Source organism: Sinohyriopsis cumingii, unplaced genomic scaffold (genome assembly GCF_028554795.1).
Source record: "Sinohyriopsis cumingii isolate HCF-2022 unplaced genomic scaffold, ASM2855479v2 utg001944l, whole genome shotgun sequence".
NCBI lineage: Eukaryota > Metazoa > Mollusca > Bivalvia > Unionida > Unionidae > Sinohyriopsis > Sinohyriopsis cumingii.
In genome coordinates, this window is record NW_028316088.1 from 679,518 (window position 1) to 700,702 (window position 21,185).

The window sequence follows — 21,185 nt, forward strand, 5'->3', positions numbered from 1 at the left end:
TAGCTCTTAAACTGTATATTACGAAATATGAATTATATGTGAGAAGGCAATGGAGCACATCTCACACTCAAACTATTCTATTATTAAATGAGACTGGTTAGTTATAAATAACATCATAATTGAGGCCAATTAATTTCTGCGCTGAAGTTGCATAAATGTCGACAGGGCTAGACACTTCCTTTTTCTATTATGCATCATATACTTACTTTCCCTATTATATAAGGAAATACATTTTGCCAAAGACCTTTATCCACTAAATGTATCAAATTATTTTACTCTGTGAGCCAAAGTAGCGTAGTTTATAATGTCAGAAAAATGGATTGGAAAAGAAAGGCCTATACTTCATTAGTTTCATAAGTAAGTATACGTTAACTATTAATTGCTACTGACAAAATGCTTGAGATATGATTACCATCTCGGACTCTAAATGCTAACAGTTTTTCTTCTCTCGCAAAGACAATGGCTCCTTTGATGATTGAAACTCCAGGATCCTCTGGAATGAGTACGTCCATTTCGTGGCTCTGAAATTCGTCTTTCATTATCTTCTGCATAAATTTTGATTCAGAAAATCCACCGACCATTAGTAACAAAGCAACCTGCGATCCATGTCGGGTGTGAAGAATATTTTTCACATGCTTGACAATTTTCTCTGCTACTGGCTCAAAGAAGCCGTAGAATATTTCCGGATCAATCAAAGCCTTGTCCCCGACGAAGTGAATCTTGTCGCTATATTCAGTTTCTTTAACTGTTTCCAGGAGATCCTTTCCCGTTTCTTTCCGGCAAATATTTGACAGTGCTGCTGGCAACTGATAATAAATAATCGGCAAGCTAAGATCGGTAAAATGTATACTAGTTAGTTGGCATACTTGTTTTTAGAATCTGATATAATCATGTTTTATCTCTTTAATAAATGATGCCCGTTTTTCACTTTAGACATACCAGCCATATTTTATGCATCATAAGAGAGCTGTAGAGTTTGCATTACATATCTATATGACAAGCATATTTTGCGGTGCAGTAAAATTCTTAAAAATATTGTATACATTTTATTGAGAGGAAACTATTTATATAAATAATTGCAACTAGACATTGACTAATACATTCTCACCTTGAAGTGTATTTTCTTCCTCATATTTTGTTCCACGTTTCGTTTTTTCACTTCAAATTCTTGCATAAGCTCAGGATAATTCAGTGGACATCTCTGCTTGAATATCATAAACACTTTTGCTCCGACGATTTTGATTATAAACTTAACGAAATTCGAATCAACTTCTGTTCCACCCCATGGTCCGCCACTCGGTCTCGAAATTTCCTTTACTCTCCTCTGATCAATTTTCTTGTGGATTACTATATCGGCTGTTCCTCCTTTAAATTAAAAAATAGGATTTGAATGTATGCTCGAGTTTAGATGACGAAATAACTGAGGCTACATATTGTTTAAGCAAATAATAACATGGATTATACTACATGGCATATTAGAATAAACATACTCCACATACAGACATGACTAAAAATATTTGTCAATATATAAGTTCTCTCTTTAGAACACTACAAAAAAGCTGAATGCATGCGTTTGAAAAGGACACTTTTTTAAGAGGTATGTGATCTTTTTCGAGTAAGGTTTGGATCTCTATATATCTCTCGTACTACGGAATAAAACGTTGATTCTCAACTGAGAACAGCATTCGCATTTGGTGGCTTACATCTCTAGATGTACGATGTATTCAGAGCTTTGCAAAATAGTCTCAGGTACGCGATATGAGGTGAAAAAAGGGTAACTCGCGCCTTAATTACAAATGAAGCTATAAACCATTTGTAGTGATATCTCTAGCAATAACTACCTACCTACCTACATACATGCATACATAAATACACTGTGATGTTTTAGCAATTTGTTTTTATAATTACTTTTATAATTTTCAATTTGTTGGAAACAGAGTCTTGCAGTTTTAAAATACATCCGAAAAGTATGTGGTTGCAAATATGATTTCTCAAATATTGAATTAAGTGAATAATATTTATTCACCCAACTTTCGAATGGTTTGGCTAGATTAGAACCTACATATATGCTTATCCATAAATGAATTTGTTTCTTTTTTATGTGTCCTTATGAAAACTGTCTATCGATATACAACCCTTTGACATTACCTCCAAGATCGACAATCATGTACAAAGTCCCTATTGGTACATCACAGAAACAGGCCTCGTAGGTTATTTCGTTCAACGTATTGACAGGGAGGTATCTGCAAGCAAAGGATGCTGCCTCCGGCTCGAACACAATTTTAAGGTTCTCTCTTTTTATACCGGCCTAAAATGAACGGCAAAGGGTATAGTTAACTACGCATAACTAATTATGTATGAAAATTAACATTGGTGCTCATATCGTTGTAGTCACGCGTTATTCCTCATCCACCCCATGCAATCGTACTTGTCAATTATTCTTGCTTTATGGTGAGATTTGTGCATTTAGTTCACTATATGTACTATGTTCTAACCAAGGAGAAAGGGTAAAATACAAATACACACTTAAAGATCGATGATTTTAATCAGATAATCACACATTGATTGAGTAGTAAATGGATTCTAAATATATTTGATTTTATTATCGCATATATTGAACTACTCTACGGTCATAAACTAAGTAACATTAATATCTGCAATTTAGATTTATAGGTAATAACTATTTATATGTAAGCCATTGACAATGTATAAGCCGTACCTGGCTCAAATCGCAATTATTCCATTTATATTTAACTTTTCTTTATTGACAAAATTCAGTTAAAGGTCATCTCTTTATTGGTTATTTTAAATTTAGGCAAAGCGTTCCTATGAACGTTATGACTCTGTTTCGTACACATATGTACATGGTAAAAAATTGATAATGCATCTTGATGTCAAACCTGTAAATGCGTATACGAGACTGTTTTGGGATTTACATTGACTAAAACACTTCTGTGCCTAACAAACACTGAAATATGTTTTTTTATAAAGAAAAGAAACGGAAACAACGTGTTACTCATGAAATGCTATGTTATAAAACAAATTTTGCAAAGGTAAATACTGCTGTCGTACCCATCAGCTGAGACAACATCAGTTATATTCTAAGATTGTATAATGCACAGCATATCCATTTCTCACCGACATCTGCTTTTTATTAGCGACCCCATGTTTGGATTGAAAATCATCCATACTATATATATACTAAACAGAGATGTACAAATATATAATTTATTTGTAATGGATAGTTAATGCATCCTTGGCAAGCACGAGGATGTAACCGTTTACGGGCCTTAGACTACGTTAGCCATTTACACGCGTTCACATTGTAGCCCTAGTATCAGGTTAGGGGATTCAAATGATGTATATTCTCTTCTTCAGTAACATAAGATACAAACACCGTAATACATTTGGGCCATGACCAAACTTGTCCGGCTAAGACGACAGGCATTTGTGGAACTTTGTTTGAAATTTTAGATGGTTAAGAAATCCGTTGCAAAGTTTAGTATTTTGCATTTTAGTGGTTCGAGACATTTGCGATTTTGCTTTGCTAATTTGTTATTCAGTCTGCATACACTTACGATTTATGTTTCCAACAAGAAACATATATGTTGAAACAACAGGGAAACGGAAACACTTACCTTCACTGCTGCATCTTTCATAAATTGCGTCGCTGCTTCATTCCAGATTGCTGGAATTGTCAAGGCCCACAGTATACTAGATTCATCAATGTTTCGTCGTTTGCCTTTAATGGACTTCAACGCATGTTCCATAAGACACTTGATAGCTAGAGAAAACACAATAATAGCTGGTAATTCCTTGGCCCCGGTTTCATCAGCTAGGAGGAAATTGGCTTCAGTTCCCTTTGAAAAGATCAGACGGGTAAAAATCATTCAGAATCTGAATCATAGATAATAAAGCTGAATTGTTATAACATGATAAATGCAATATTAAAAATTGCAATTGTTACGAATAGAATTATTATGCAATGTTATTCGATATAAATATTAAGTGATATTGTCCTGGAATGTTGTTAAACATCGGTAAAATCTGGAGATTAATTTTGGTTCTTAATCAGTTTCCAGGCCTAAACGAACGCCTTACACCATAACAATAACAATAGCGAGCCCCACACCCACCCCAGTTATTTATAAATTAACATTTGCAACCCCCGGATTGAAATCGCTGATTAGAAGTTCAAACTATGTAATTGAAAAGTACGTCTTGTATTGCAGCACTCACCCCTTTAACATCAAAACGCATATGTGAGACTTTACAAACCGTTCTAAATTAATAAATTATTGTAAGTTTCTTCGACGCAATGTTCTCCCACCAGCTGTTAAAGATCAAAGCCATATGACGAGTAGGTATCTCATTTAAAATGGACATGAGTTTTCTGTATCTCATTTAAAATGGACATGAGTTTTCTTTAGAAAGATCGAAATGAGTAGACAGCAGGAACAACCAATGCTGAACAACACATGCCATACGGAAGCTTAACGTCGGAAAGAAAGCAATAATGGGGTTTAAAGGTCAAACATCCTACCAAGTGACAAAAATCATCAGATCAATGCCACGATCCTCCCTGACACCCTACCCATATTACCATGATCCTCTCTGACACTCTACCCATATTACCATGATCCTCCCTGACACCCTACCCATATAATAATATATAACAGTCGACGACTCTTAGCCAGAGAAGTATTCTGCCGCAGTGACAAAGCTTATAAAAGAAAACACGTGTTGCCTGACATCGGATGCTTTGTTCAAGAATCCTACTAATATGATGATAGAAATGAAACAAATTGGATATATAAGGATACAATGATCTGTTGTGGTATTTATCGAAATTCAAATCGTTATTTAATGGCTCACAAAGTTAACATAAATCCTGCGGGCTTAATGACGTTGTGAGTGATTAGGTAAACTTTACACACCAATAATACAAAACCACGATGATTACATTCTCTGTTGTAAACGTCACTGATAACTATGTCAGACCAAAGTTATTGCTGGAAATAAAAGGTTATCTTTATATTCTATAGTAACTTTCAATTTTACACAAATTGTTAACAAAAATAGAACATAAGCACGTACTCAGCAATATCCGAAAATTTGGTCCACAAACTAGTGTAGAGAACTTCAATCTGAAACGTACTTGAGAGAATTTTGCAATTATTCTACGTGGTGTACAAATATGGTATCCTTAATGTTATTATGTAAAGAGTACAAGTTTTAAATAGATTGCGTCTCGTTCAATTTCTCTTCACTTACCTTCAGTTCCTGCAACTTCATTTTGAAATGTTTGAAGAAGTAGAACTGTTCATGCTGCTTTAACAAACAAATTTCTTCGTATCGTTCCTCGGCCTCGTATCCAAAATCTTCAAATTCAAGGTTCTTATTTATGAGAATACATGTAGACGTCTTGAGTGATAATAGATTATTATTGCCACCGTTGAATGCCTGCGGAAACGATATCTTCATGGGATTTGTATGATATTCATCTAAGAATTGGTAACCATATCCCGAGTAGGTAGTCCCAAAGTCTATGGCAATAACCAAGGGAAAATCTAAATAATAATAATAATAATAATAATAATAATAATAATAATAATAGCGATGATAATTTTTTTCACATTAAATGTGTCTTCACTTTGTACACACACATACGATCTCAACTGAGCGATGTCTAACAATGGAAGGCCGAGACGGTTGGAAATAATTGACTGTAGAATTAGTTAATCAATTAAGGATTTTGTTTGAAAGGTCTGAAGCTAATCTCTGTGTTTAATGTATGGGAAGAATTATATTTTCTATGTACATAGTTACAAATTCTCTTGGCAATAATTACGCATTTGGTAGGCTAAGCCAAACGTGTTCTTAGAAGGCAGGGTACATAATTAGCTTTTTATCTAGAAACGTCCAAAAAGCATCGGTTTATTTAATGATTGTCGGTTAATATCGGACCAAATTTAATTCAGATTTTCAATATTTTGGAAATCCTAGTGTATGATGATGCCTAAACTGCAAAACGGCGATGTTCATGCAGCAATTTCACGAAGTGATACTTTATCAAATATTCTGGAATAGTTCGCTTTTGCTTGGATTTACATATATTATTTTCACAAACGTCTAACCAGTACTGTACAAACAACAAAATGGTATGCTTAATGAATACTAATTATTCAGTTTTGTATATCTCTTTTTGTTTAAGAAACAGTTGCCAATTTTATGATTTTGCTAATGGAAAATTTCACATTATCTGGAACGAGCGTTCGCTTTTCTCATTTCATGATCTAATGATTTTTGTCATGTTTCCTGAGTAAAGCAAATTCATGCCAATTTTATGTCATTGTTCCTTTCAATACATGTTGAATGATATATTCATAAATGCCTTCATTCGTAGTTTCTTCATTCCTCGTAGCTGACATGTCCACTTCAAACCGTGAAGAAACATCATCAGACAGCTGCAAACGATCTGCGTGTTCTACGATAAAAATGAATGTAATATTCATTCTTACTAAACGAAATAAAAGAAAGGAAGATAGAAACACCACATTAACAAATTTGTTCAAAACGTTGATACATATATACAGAAAATACAAAGTACAAAATGGTCTATCAACATCTGAATCATATTTGTATCATGCAAGCCTGCCCACAATTCCATTTTATATTCCCCCTGTTTTAAGTTTATATTAATCTTTTCTGTTACAATACATTTGTTTTTCGCTATTATTCCAATGCATGTTATTAAGCAAGTAATTACTTTGTACAGAATAATGTTTTGGCCTTAAATATAACTTAACTATTGCTTTTCAATATAATCAATTAAATTTTGCAAAATAGTTTTTAAATCGTAATAATTTATGCAATTTTTACCGTAATTCCAGGACTGAACTATTAACATATGTAAGAGATACCGAATGCATCTTATGATAACCTATAAACCGATGTAATCCAAGACAGTCTGAATGTTCGATTACTACCATTAATATTACCGAGTGTATATATATATATATATATATATATATATATATATATATATATATATATATATATATATATATATATATATGTGTGTGTGTGTGTGTGTGTGTGTGTGTGTGTGTGTGTGTGAATGTGTGTGTCTATTATGTCTGTGTATGTGGATGTGTGTTAAGCAAGATAAAAGTCGTGTAACTTGAAGGAAAACCTGAAACGGTGCAAAACTGGAGTTGAACCATTTCAAGCAAATTTGATTCAACCTATTTCTTTCTCAAGATCACAAAAATGCTTATGGCGATTACACCGACGAGACAAGAATAAAACGAAAATCTTCGGTCCGACTGTCCATGCCTGAGCCTACACATTGTCTTCATTGAAGAAGAAACAAAGCAAGGTTATACCATTACTTTCAACATACATCGAAAGTAATTCTTGAGGATAGGAACAGATACATACACTCTAGAAATATTCTTATTTGACAATGGGTTTCGTACCTGCGTAATTTAAAAATTGAGTATATAGAATATGAGAACATATATTTATATATTTACCAGCTATCGTAGCCGTTCTGCGTTGGATATTCATTTCGACCGTTCCATGTAATTCTTTTACTTTCACTGACTTGGGTTCTGAGAGGTTTTCGAAATCTAGTGAGAATCATTAATATTAGTATAAATAAATGATTCTACCCGAATGAACGAATTACCAAAAACAGCAATAAGCGTGTATATATATATATATATATATATATATATATATATATATATATATATATATATATATATATATATATATATATATATATATATATATATATATATATATATATATATATATTTTTTTTTTTTTTTACTAGTGTTTTAATTTAATAAACTAGCAATAGGAGGTTGAGAACATATTAATACCTGACTTCTTAGTCGTCGTACTCTGGATATTTTCATTCGCTCTTCTACTGTATTCTCGAACTCTCGATGTTTTGGGTTTCGAGAGCGTTTCAGAGCCTGACCAAGAAACATATATGTATTAGGGCAACTATAGTTAATGGAGCTGATATGCGTACAAGGGGAAATTAACATTAAAGATGTGTCTATATGGTTAAACGAAATGAATTGTAGTGCTAACATTTAACACTCGAATTACCTTTCCTATAAATTTATTTTGAATTTTTATATCACAGATCTATATGGATGAAAAGGGAAATGTAATGTTAAAATGTCCACACGGTTAAATAATATTAGTCAATATGAGTGGGAAAATGGAATGTTTAAAATGAATATGACAATTTCCTTTGTATCTATAAATTTTACCGTGTTAGGTACAACTGGCTATGTTTGGGTGAGAGGGCGAATGTAATAGTAAAAACATTCATAGGTTAAACATAAACTTTCACTGTCAAACACCCATATATACTAAGGTGAAAAAAGTAATCAGTATCCACCTAAGTTCTGATGAATACTCACACTTAATAACCAACGAAAAGGTGTAAGTATATATCCATATATACACACATTATATGATTAATTTGTTATTACCAGTACCCCAACAAACTAACCAGCGTAATGGGAATGGTATAAAACAAGGATGGGTGGGCAATGGGTAGGAGGCCTAGCTCATAGACGTGCTATACACACAGCGCCAGGAGTGTTCATGGATACAAAAACACTATCACACAAAATGCTGGAGTATTTACGCACAATATACATATAACTATATTTATATACTATCTTACAATATGCTCATTTTTTTCTCCATGAACTTTACATTATCAGAATCGTTCAATCTTTTACGATATTGCACACCTTCATATTGCACCCGCGTGCAGGACACTTGCGCCCAATAGTGTATTGGGAACTACTTTGCAAACAAATCATGTACATTCGCATAGTAGGCGCAATACGTTTTGGTTCATTAAATTTGTACTGAATGAACTGAAGCAGATGTTTCGTGGGCTGCAACATACCAACTGCTTTGCTACATTCCACGTTAACTTTTTGATACATTGTTTCAGATTTTGCAATAGACACCAGAATTCATAAAATTGCTCGGTACCTGCAAATAACATGCAAACTATAAAAAAGGCATAAACTGTCTCCTTTAGCTGGTAATAAGAATGGCAAAACAATATACTTACAGTTTTACATCCAGAATTTCCTCAAAATGTACTTTCTTAGTTCTGCAAATCTGAATTACATGATACATGTCATGGGTTCTCAAGCTTGATTACACATTTCGAAATTGTACTGTACTTTTGATTATATTCCAAGTGCAATTACATCTTCCTTACTGCACTCAAAATGAACTAAACATCAAATTCAATAGCGTCTTTTTGATAAATGCAATTGAACACTTCATATTTTTCCCACATTATGATTTCAAATAGTCAACTACAGAACAAACACACTTGCAGACGTAAACAGGCTTCTCCCACTCTGCTTCAATCCGACGTATTTCATGTACAATTGGCACAGATGAATACAGTCCAAAATCACGAACTTTCGTAGAATCGAAACAAAATACCAAAATCTATTTATTCCAGAAAAAATGGAAAAGTTGTTGCAACGCGCATTCATTCACAATATGACTGCAAATTTCAATTTTAACTAGACACGCCATTTTCGTTCGAAGGTTATGTCGAGCACGCAATTAAGTTCAAATTTATCTGGGCGGAGTTATGTGCGCCTTAATAATGTTGTTGTTTTGCAGTGATGAATCTGTGCTTGTGTATTTAATTTGGAATACGGCATACATTCATTTACGTTGTTACTTGCAGTGTATTTTGTTTATTTAATTAAGACTTAGGTAGAAAAAGAAAATGAGCATATAGTGAAAAGATTACAGCATTTGTATGGGAAAATATGAACTCGTTTTGCCCGATGGATTAACTGCACTCCCAAGGCCGTGCAGTTTTCTATCCCAAAAACTCGTTCTAATTTTCCCATACAAATGCAGTAACCTATACATATTATAGTGGGATTTACGTTTTAGTTGTACAATGCGTGGACAAAGAATACACATCCATACAACAAGGAAATTGGCAATGGTTGCTTAGAATAGCTCTTCATTGTTGCGCACAGCTGGTCCATAAACCTCTTTTGCGGCACCAATGACTTTCACTGCACGCATTTGTTCTTCCATATAGAGGTGCCTCTAATTCTGGTAATGGCCACGATGACTTCTTATATACCGAGAAGGCTCATTCAAAGAGCACCAATGAAATGATTGTCGGGTATTCTATTTTAGTCACCATCTTGACTTGTCTTGGGTATAGGTTACACTACAGGCGAACAAACGTCGAAAAATACATAGTATAGGAACGGATGGAAAATGATTGGCGGATTTCTTCCAGTCAATATACAGTGGAAAAAGATCACTGTGACCAGAGACTTCAATCGAGAATGATGAATTTCACACCTAAAGAGTGAGGTGGACCCATAACTGACTCCACGTTCAATGTTGTAGATTGCGTTACAGTGCCTTGCAACAGCAGAGATGCTGTTCCTTGTAACACGTGTGAGTTAGCCCGTTTTAACCGCCGTGCTGTCCAAAAGGGATGGTGTTTGTGTACCGATATATGCAAAGGAAAATTTGACATTGCAACCATGACCTATCCCAGGTCAAATATGCAGATTCGATTTATCGCTTATTGCAGCATGCAAGAGGTGCACGTGACGTAATTCACATACCAGAGCCTTCTCCGGGATGTCCTTAAATAGGAACGAAACCAAATTTTTTCCAATATTTAAAATATTATCCAAGGCAATTGTCAATGAAATGGAGAGAAACGTACACGCTACATATGCTATTATCTTATGAATTTTTTATTTTCATGTAATTAAAAGAGTTAGCAAGTGGAAGATGGTAACAAATACTTACTATATTGTTTAGTCATTTTTTTCATCACTGTATTGGACGCTTGCACCTTGATTGACTTGGCTTCAGGAAGGTTTGGGGAATCTAATCAAGACAAATGTTATTGCAGTAAACGATTCTGCCAGATTCCATTAGATGGCATAATAAAGGAGAAGGATCAGCGCTAGCACAAGCTGCACCACATTCATGGCACCACGATCACAACTAATTGTGGTACTAATTATAATAATAATATTATTGAAAATATAATATCGTCGATTAATCTGGTATCTTGCTTCACAAACTTCCGTTTGCTAACTGAGCGTTTGAAGTAAACCCATTAATCAGCTGATTCCAGCAATATCTATTGATAAGCATACAAAACAATTAAAAGGCTTTATAACCCAATCTACAGATATGACATTTACGATGAGGTAAAAGTTAGGAATATTTTATTTTACACGAAACGGTTTTCTTCTGTATATGAAATACAAAAGGCCTTTTGATACTTAATTATATGAATTTTATCAAAGGCATTATATCGAATAGTTGATTGTTTTTCTTCATCATTAACATGACTGCCAGAATCTTAAAGTTCCTTTCCAACAGCCATTGTACAATATTAAAAAGCGTAACAAAACTGAACAAGAACTTTGCTTTATAAAACATATTATTAACTGAGATAAATAAAAAGCTATTAATAATAGTATATACCATACAATATTGTGAAGGAGAGGGATACAAGCATAAAAAAATGAAAGAAACAAATGGAGCATAAAATGAAATAAATGGAAATGATGTACCTGAGAAGGCATTGGAAGAATGGAAAAAGAACAAATACAGAGTACATAACTGCAAGATCAGCTAAATTACCAAAGACATTTTCAGTTGTGATAATACTAAGAGTGACAGCTCGAATGAGAATACCTACCGATTGATAATTTGATAACAAAGTACAGATATAATTAGATAAAAATGACAAGATAGTTGAGTGAGTTTATGTAATTTAGTATAGAATTATCTCCATCTTCAGTGAGGTACGTTTTATATCTTTAAAACACACACACATACATACACACACACACACACACACACACACACACACACACACACACACACACACACACACACATATATATATATATATATATATATATATATATATATATATATATATATATATATATATATATATATATATATATATATATATATATATATATATATATATATATATATATATATATATATATATATATATGGAGGTGGAAGTGATGGTAACGCACAAGTTCGTAAAAAAATAAATGAACATAAAAGCAAAATAAAACAACAAAACAAAGCAATAAGTCAGACGAAAGGTTGAAAGGAAAAGACAGACTACAATGCAGATTAAATATCTACGGATGATATTAATTGATGCTCTGGTTACTGTAACAACTATCGCTGTAACTATCTGCATGCCTTTTCTACAGTGAAAGAGAATATAAACATACTAATTAATTAAGAAATTTTAAAAGCTTATACTTCATATTGTGTAATTATTTGTCCATTTCTAATGGCATTTTAATAATTTTATACCTGTATTCACTAGCAATCACGTATGTGATGATTGGCAAGTGAAAACTGTTTTTGTTGTTTGGTGAATAAAATATACAAGCAATAACATGATCTATGTCTAGTTCTTTAATATTAGCAAATCCAGTCTTTGTAAAACATAGTCAATAGTTGATAGTACAATTTTAATATTGTATTAGATTAATGTTTTATAGCATCCATATTAAAAGCATAAATCGTGCTAAGTGAACAAGTTTGTGTTTTTCATCCTTCTTATTCCTCTGATTCTTGCATTATTTGTTTTACATTTTTCTATTCTTTTGTCTCCAGTGCATAACATGATCTTCATTACTTTGTCTTAACTTTGTTGCATGTTGCAAATGTAGCACAAAGAGCATCATTGTAGAGTGCAACAAAACAATTATTGTTAACCTTGATGTAGATTATATCTAAGCACTGTAGATTCTACTAATTTCCACTTGATTTATTAGTTGTTTCAATTAAAATAAAAATACATGTTTCTGTGACTTGAGTAGGAAGTCTGGGACACGTTTTGACTCAGCTGCATGTGTGTTTCCGTTCCGTCATTGAATGTGCATAATCATAATGTGGGAAAATATAAACCTTTTCAATTGTCATTATCAAAAAGACGCTCATTTCGTTTTGAGTACACTAAGCAGAATGCACTTGCAACGTGGTGGAAAGTACAATACAAAATCGTTAAGTGTAAGTAAGCTTTAGAACCATTGAGATAGCTTAATTCATTCGGATGCACAGAGCGAAGTAAGTACTTTTTGAGAAAATTCAAGATGTAAAAATGTAAGTATATTTTTGCTATTCTTATTACCAGCTAAATATATGTTAAAATGGTCACTTGCTGGCTTTCCAAGTTATGTTATGCCCTGTACTCAGTATCATGGCCTCTATCGCTAGCCTAAATTCGAAACATGGTATCAACGAAGTTAACGCGGAAAATTGCAAAGCGTCTGTTGTATCACAATACATTCACCCAGCGGAGATACAAATTCTTCGTCTTGGCTTATTGGATTTGATGCTCTTATATTTCTAACAAGACATTTCCTTTTTTTCTCTACGAATTTAGTATTTTCACGTGGAAAATGGTACGTATCTGACAGACATGCAATATCCTTTGTCATCGGTATGCTTTTCTGTGCTATTTTTATGTATCCCAGAGCTCATTGGTCATAGCCTGAACAATTCCAGTAACGACATTTCTCCTACATAGCTATTTAAATAATCATAATGGTATTTTCAATACTGCATCTCTCAAGATTGTTGTGGACATTGTGAATATCACATTCATTCGTTTGCTTGTTTTAACATTTAATTTTGACTCAGTAAACTCGTCCACGTCAAATTAACATCCTTACTTTAAAATACACGAAGCACTCGCTTTAGTTCATCCACAAACAAATCTAATAAACTAAAACCTAAAGTCCACTACATGAGTTTACATGGTTTGTTTACAAATTAGTTCCTTTAGGCACACGTGTTGTACGCGTGCATGCAATAGGTTCAGTATCTTAAAATACTGCACAATTCTGACTATTTAAAGGAGACCAGAAACCAATGGAAATATAGAATAATAATAAAAGTGCTATATCAGAAAACCTTATTCTGAAGTATCATCTGCGACCGTAGTGCCAATATTTAAATAGTGGCCTATCTTCTAGGAGCTGAATTTCCGTGACCTCGGATGCAAAATTTCCGAGCCTATTCGGTTACTTTCGGGATGTGACGTCATAGTAGCGACTCCTGCAGCCCAAGTGGGAGTTGCCAGAGTAAAATACAATACCTTTCTGCGTTGCTTACGGGTGTAATAGAATATTAAGAAAAGCCCGTGGACAACATTTTTTTTCTTTTCCGAAAGATAAAGGCATAATGAAAGTATAGATACATTAGTACAAACGAGTCGATTTCAAAGCAGCACCATACAGCACTCTGTGCTCGTTACATTTCTCAAAGGAATGTTATGAGAGGGATCATGAAAAAATGGCAGCTCTAGGTTACGCAAATGCTAGGCCTAGACTAAAAGTTGGCGCTGTTCCAGACATACCTTTAAACATTTTAAATCCTGAGAAAAGTGTTAAACGTGTGAGTTACGAAAATAGGCAGAAGGCCGAGTAAGTGACCACAAAATGCAACAATCAATTCACAGATCTTTTATCTACACCAGCAGTGCTAAAAAGAAATCTGAAAGCCCGACACTCTGGGCCCCTCTGGTTTTAGTTCCGTCCATCCTGTATTCAATGTGAGGTGCCCGTCAGGCTTGTCGAAACAAAAATTGTTTGCCTGAGGAAACTCTGATCGCGCTGGTGAAATGAGTAAATATATTTTCAAGATGTTGACATACATGCCTTACCACGGCACAATCTAAATCAAATCACCACTGTCCAAGGTGAAATTTAGATCTGATTTTAATCAAAAATGTAAGCTTTGCTAAAAATAAGATTATAAACCTGTCATGTTTCGAGAAAACACAATTTTCAGTCATCTTAAAAAAAAAAATTATTTAATTTTTTTTTGAGTGTATGCCTGTTACTAAATAGCTAAAGTTTTGATTTAAGTACGCAAATAATAAAGCCAGTGTGACTAATAAACAGTTAATCCTTATCTTTGAATTGATCTTGTAAAAAGAACTGCCCTTCGGACATGCTTCAAAGAAACCATGTTCGACAGTGTGTGTATGTAAGCACCAGCAATTGATTGCCAAATAAACGATGCCTATTTTGTTGTTACTTATGATTCCATGAACTTCATTTTAAGTTCAAATCTGCAGTCACAAGTTACCGTACATGTGTCAACTATTTTCCCATGTTTTATGCCCCACCTTATTTCCTTAGGTTTAACTCTTAATGCATGTAACACTGATTGCTGAATAAAATATTAAGTCTGAATTAGTTCTTTAGGGGCACATATACTGCATGGTATATTTTGTTTTATTCCTTATTTTAATTCAATCATGGTAATTAAACTTTACATATATGGTAGAGGAATATCAGGTGTTAACTAGCCGAGTTTCTTTGGCGGAAATGGAGATGCGATTTTGTTTGCAGAGAAAATTTAACAGCTTTCTCAGTGATCATTCATTTAAGCTAATTGGTGACAATATTATTCTTTTATTATTTTTTTTTACTATAGTACTGTCGTAGTTGTTTAACAACATCTGAAATTTACTTGAATAATGTTTAATCTTCACGTTCTATTTACTGAAGAAGAAAAAAAGTGTGTGATATTAATTATTTCGTCCAGTGCCGGATTTAGACGTGTGTGCGTGTGATTTGAATTTTTAACGTAGCTTTGACAATTTTTCAGTCATATCACTACGATGTCTGCAGTGCGGCAGTTTAGACTGTGGATTGCATACGTTATATCTGTTTATAAATAGTTTGGGTTGTTTGTTATTTTTCTTCTGACAAATGAAAATTGACAGACATAATGTAATAATCGGGACTTCGCTGCGAAAAATTGAGCGATATTACGAGATCGGGATGTAGACGAGGAAATATCCCAAAAATCGGGAGGTTTTTCTCCCGGCTTGAGGCTTGACAGGTATGAACTGTCTGGGCTTGAGGAATTTCAGTCAGGGCTTGAGTATTTATTCAAGTCATCAGCCCGTGGCATGTGCCTAAAATAATTTCTTTTAGCACTGACCAGTACAGTACATAAGCTATTATATCAGACAGCAGATTCAACTTTTGAATGTTTAACCCAAATGTGGTCTACTCCTCCTGTCTGCCTGGCTCCCCATGTTTATGTTTGTATTCGAGGACTGGCGAGTATTGCGTCACGGGACCACGTGATCTATCGTCTCATCAAAACTCTGTAAAACTCGGCGTTTTACAGAATCGTGGTATCTTCCACGCAATATAATCACTACCCGCTTATGAAATTTAATTTATAAACATTACAGTCGAATTAAAATCTGTAGAAAATTACATACGTATAAGGAAAAATTTGATTTCTGGTCTCCTTTCAAGTAAAGGAGGTAAAACGGAGTATATAATAATACCCACTATAGACAGTGATATTAATTTTAGGTTACAATGGATCAACGAATAAAAAAGAAATGATTCGATAACTGAAGTGGAACAATGCAGATGTATTAGAAAAAGGTACAAAAATGGCTACAAATGTTTTAACAGGGCCAGTTTAGCATGCATTAGCTTCAGGTGGGATGAGAATAGCAGCTGCTAGTTTAGGAATCGAAGGGATAGTAATAACATTTTACAGCACGATGGGTTTGGAAGCTCTGCAATAAGTAGGTTATACAGCATTGCTGATATGGTGAGTTAAGCGATGAGTGATCGATAATTAATCACGGAAATTTAATTTGATTGTTATCAGGTGTAACAGAGACAAGCCGAAAATATTGATGAGGAAAATAAGTTGTTAACACAGGAAGACAAAACACTGCTAAACTAAACGACAGTGCTTAGAAGAGGGAAACGAAATAATTTAAAAACTGATTTTGCTGAAGCTTATAGCGAGCAAGAAATCTATTATAACTAAGGATGGTAAAGGGTACGACGTAGATAACAAATCTTAAGTTGTTGGTTGTTTGAATGTAAGGTTATAATGAGTGTCCAATTGATAACGGAGATATTGTACCACACGTTTTAGTAACAGGAGTAGACCTCATGGTCAGTTATTATATTTAAAATGATATGAAGATACTATATTCTGCTGTATCAGCTATATTAATGAAACTATTTTAACTCCTAATTCGAGTGTTTAAAACAATTCAAATGTTTTATTAGCCACACCTAATAAATACAGTTTGTGAAATTGTGAGAGTCATTTCTTGTTGAAGCAATTTTCGCGGTGACTTTATTTCATATGTTGTAAATTGTCCACACACGATTGCAAAATAGGAACTATAAATATTTTATTTGGCAGCTTTTGAGATGATGAGGAAGTAGCATTCCACAATATGACTGTAACATCTGTATATATTATAGCTTGTAGTAAATACCATAATCGATGAGTGGAGAATTAAGTTTAAGAGATCCAAGTGATCAAATACAAAAAATTTTGATTTTTGGCATAAATCTATGCAGAAAGCATACGAGAATAAAAGATGCACTAAACCACTTATTAACAATGACTCAAACAGTTTAAATAACTAGTGTATGCAGGAGATCCAGTGCAAACATCTGATGAAATTATAAAATATTTCTTACAGGGAAGAATTGATGCGCAATACGTAAGTGTTTGGAGTACAATACTTTGAATGATATGAAACTATGGAGAGAACAAATAGATTAAAAATAGTTGTGGGACAGAGTGATACTGAAGGAGTTAAAATGTAATCAAAGAGTACAAATGTTTGATTGACGATAACATGTAAACATATATAGAAAATACTATTAAAAGCTCTCTGTAAACAATAACAGAAAAGGCCGATGAATGCCAAACATTAAACACTACTAATAACCTATTAAAAAGCGATACACACAGAGTATGATGTATTAGAAAGTGACATGGAAAAAAGAGAAAAATTTCTAGCAGCCTTTACTACTCTGTAGTCACAGTTAGATCAGTTAAAAAACACATTAATAATGAAAAATAACGAGAGAACTTTAACAGTTTATTAAATGATCTTAACGTTGATAAATCATAATACTAGAAAATACGATAACTGCTAACACTAATAATTTATCACAGTTGCGAAAGAATCTTGTTAATATAAATAAACAAAAGGTATATGCAGCATAAACAAAATATATATCAGGAACAATAAAATAACGTCAATGAGAACGACATATGATTTATCTTAGTGACTTTATTGACAAATAAAAACTAGCCATAACTATGTTAAGAATTCTGAGAAGAACATCAACGATGCAACAGATTTTATACTTTGTAGACAGGTCTAGTGCGTGTTCAAACAATTTTACATACTATAACTGAAGATACAAAAGGGTCTGAGAGACAAATGACTACGTAAATCTAAGAGATACAATTAAACTCATCAATGGTGTAGATAATCAAGTTAGTTTACAACATGCTCGATAGGAGTGTGTCCTATTGTTAAAGTCTTTATATTATATCAGTTTCTATGTTTCCTCTGGTTTTTCTGTCTTATTCATTTCGACGTGTACGATTGTACTGCACTGAACTTTTAATAGGTTTTCGCATGTGTCCGAGTTTTTCTACCATTGTTTCTAATATGGTTTGAATATCATGTTCACTTCATGCATTTCTTCTAAGTGAACATCATTCTTCGATCGATTCCACTGACATTAATCTGTGGCATAGTTAGCCATTTCTCGTGTCCAAGCATCGAAGCCAAAACGTTTCCAATGACGTACATACTTCCACTTGTGAATCAACTGGTGTACGTCGAAAGCTACACATACGTTTTGGCAAGATGAAAAGTCGATAAAGCGTAACGAATTCTTTTCTTTAAACAGAGGCAGACAAAAATGTATTTATAATGTATCGATCAGACATCGCAACACGTTTAATGGAATAAGTCGCTTGTACCCATTTAAAGTTGGAGCAGCGACCATAACGATATATTTGTATGTACTGTTCACAAGTAGTCCAAAATGAATGTTCTGGTAAAAGAAATTCAAGTAAAGCAGTTACTAACACGCACACGGCATATTGTCCCAATTTCAATAGAAACAAATGTTGTTAACCCCTCTTATAGCATTCATATAATTCAAAGCCCACATTCATTCGGATGCAATTGTCCTTGACGTTTCAGTCATATCTTGCCAAACTCTGTAAACTTGTTATTCTAACTAAAAGAGAAAATTCTTAAAATTCTCGTCTAACGTAACCACGAAGATGGATTATTATTCTAGACCGAGCGAAGAAAGGTAGTGACAGAGCTGAGAACATCTGGCATGTTCCAGGTAAGCCAATCTTTACATTCCAATTCATGAAGTGACGCACCACAACTGAAACACATGAATTTATCTCCTTTCTCCCAAGTACGATTGATATCAGTAAAGCAGTATTTCGAAACGGGTCTATTCGGCACACGTGGGTAGCTAATTCTTTATTTGGAAGAGTAAAACGCACCAGAGTGTGTGTTTTTCAATGAATCCTTTAGCACCACTCTGGTGCCCTTGTGGTTCGAGCGTCCGCCTCGGATGATGGAGGTCGTGAGTTCGAACACCGGCCGAGTCATACCAAAGACTTACATAAATGGTACTAACAGCTGCCTCGCTTGGCACTCAGCATTTAGAGGTTAGTGTTAGGACTGGTCGGCCTGGTGTCATGATAATTTGACTGGTTAGGACATCATGTTACATGTCTGTGTATTGATGCCCCAGTGCTAGACATCAATATAAACTGTCACATTACAGGTATCGTAGCGATATGAGTGAAAAAATTGTTAAAGCTACGTTAAAAACCCAAATCACACACACATTCTCCACAATAGACAAATCCAGCTGCTCTGACCATTTGCTTGGGAGTAGGTCAGTCTAACTATTTAGTAGAGTTCTCTTGAAAAGTCTGGTATTGACTGTCAAAGTCACGATAACTAGGCAAAGCCACAAGAAATGTGTATTATACTTCGACAGGGCATTTCGATGAGGTGGTGGGGATATCTGGAGTGGCTTGCGAGTACATGGATGAGATCCTTAGGGTGGCATACACAAGGCAACACTTATCAGTGGAACAGAAAGATCGTGCTGCATCGCTTGCTTGTGCTATAGTAGAACGGTAAGGTAGACGAACGTCATCACTTTCAATGGTCACATGAACTGCATCATTTTACATGGTACAAGTAATGCAGCGGCCAGGCCGTGCTGCATCAATGATGAAACAGAATGTGATCGCAAGGAACAGCATCGCACTCGTGTTTATCATTGGACTTAAAGTCAGCAGTGATCCCCTCACTAAATTCGTGCTGTGTTGAGTTCGCCGGTAACAGTAAAAGTGAGTTGGACTCAGAATTGCACATGGAGGAGTCCATGAAGGGCCCCTTACTCGCTCGTTGCTGTGTTGAACGATTCATTGTCTTTCTTTCCCTGCGTTTGCATTTGTAATGAAGTGTCGCTCTTGTAGGTACAGTAGAATATTGTTGTTTGGTAGTCAAACTTGTTTATGGTACACAATTTGAGAGATTTTTTCTGATAACGACTGACGATTTGGTGGTTTACTAAAATACAATAATGGGTGGATTCAACTTGGTCATGTGAAAATCTTAATAGTCTCCAGATTGTAAGGTTTCTTGCGGCACGCCATAGTTTACCATTTAACTGAATCATTAATTAGTTCACTGTCAGTCATATGACCTTTCTCTTCGTCGGTCTCGGTATCGATATCAGTAATTATTAGGGCCACTGAGGATCAGGTTTTCTCAGTTCTCTTCTGTCCGTCCAAATGGTACCCTTTGAGGTCTGGGTAAGGGCTGTGATGGCGATGAATTCAGATGCAACTGTCTGTGTTAAAGTACATGACTCGATCACCTAAACGTTTTAAAACGTTTATAAATTTTAAACGTGTTTTGGCTGCATTGATCACATTTATAAAGGCGTTTGGAAGTGCAATCTTTTTCACATTTTCGTAATTGACTTCAATAAAGTCTTCTCTGAATATACAACATTTGCACACCTAAGGATTCTACGAACACACAACGAAGCACTTTCCTGAGATTAGTTCATGTTGCACACTAAGCGTGTGACATCAGTTCGTCCTCCGAATAAACTATCACGTAGGTTCAAATGTTTATATCCTTCATATCATAGCTTTCAGCAATGCGTCTAAAGTCGGGATCGGTTTTGAAACGTCGATTGTACATATGCCCTCAC

At 34.4% G+C, this 21,185-nt stretch overlaps 1 protein-coding gene across 4 annotated transcripts in view; it reads right to left on the reverse strand.

Moving 5' to 3' along the window:
- Positions 1-21,185, reverse strand: part of LOC149771338 (uncharacterized) — a 47,055-nt gene that overhangs the window by 12,652 nt on the left and 13,218 nt on the right. Inside the window, exons 3-11 of one of the 4 annotated variants that reach the window (XM_089948601.1) lie at positions 10,861-10,941; positions 7,893-7,988; positions 7,539-7,634; positions 6,395-6,487; positions 5,275-5,570; positions 3,639-3,860; positions 2,149-2,308; positions 1,109-1,365; positions 413-806 (exon numbers count right to left, since the gene is read on the reverse strand). In XM_089948601.1, coding sequence (XP_089804727.1) covers positions 413-806; positions 1,109-1,365; positions 2,149-2,308; positions 3,639-3,860; positions 5,275-5,570; positions 6,395-6,487; positions 7,539-7,634; positions 7,893-7,988; positions 10,861-10,941 — 1,695 coding nt within the window. The remainder of the gene's footprint in view (positions 1-412; positions 807-1,108; positions 1,366-2,148; positions 2,309-3,638; positions 3,861-5,274; positions 5,571-6,394; positions 6,488-7,538; positions 7,635-7,892; positions 7,989-10,860; positions 10,942-21,185) is intronic. The other 3 variants (XM_089948602.1, XM_089948603.1, XM_089948604.1) reach the window with 3 other exon arrangements.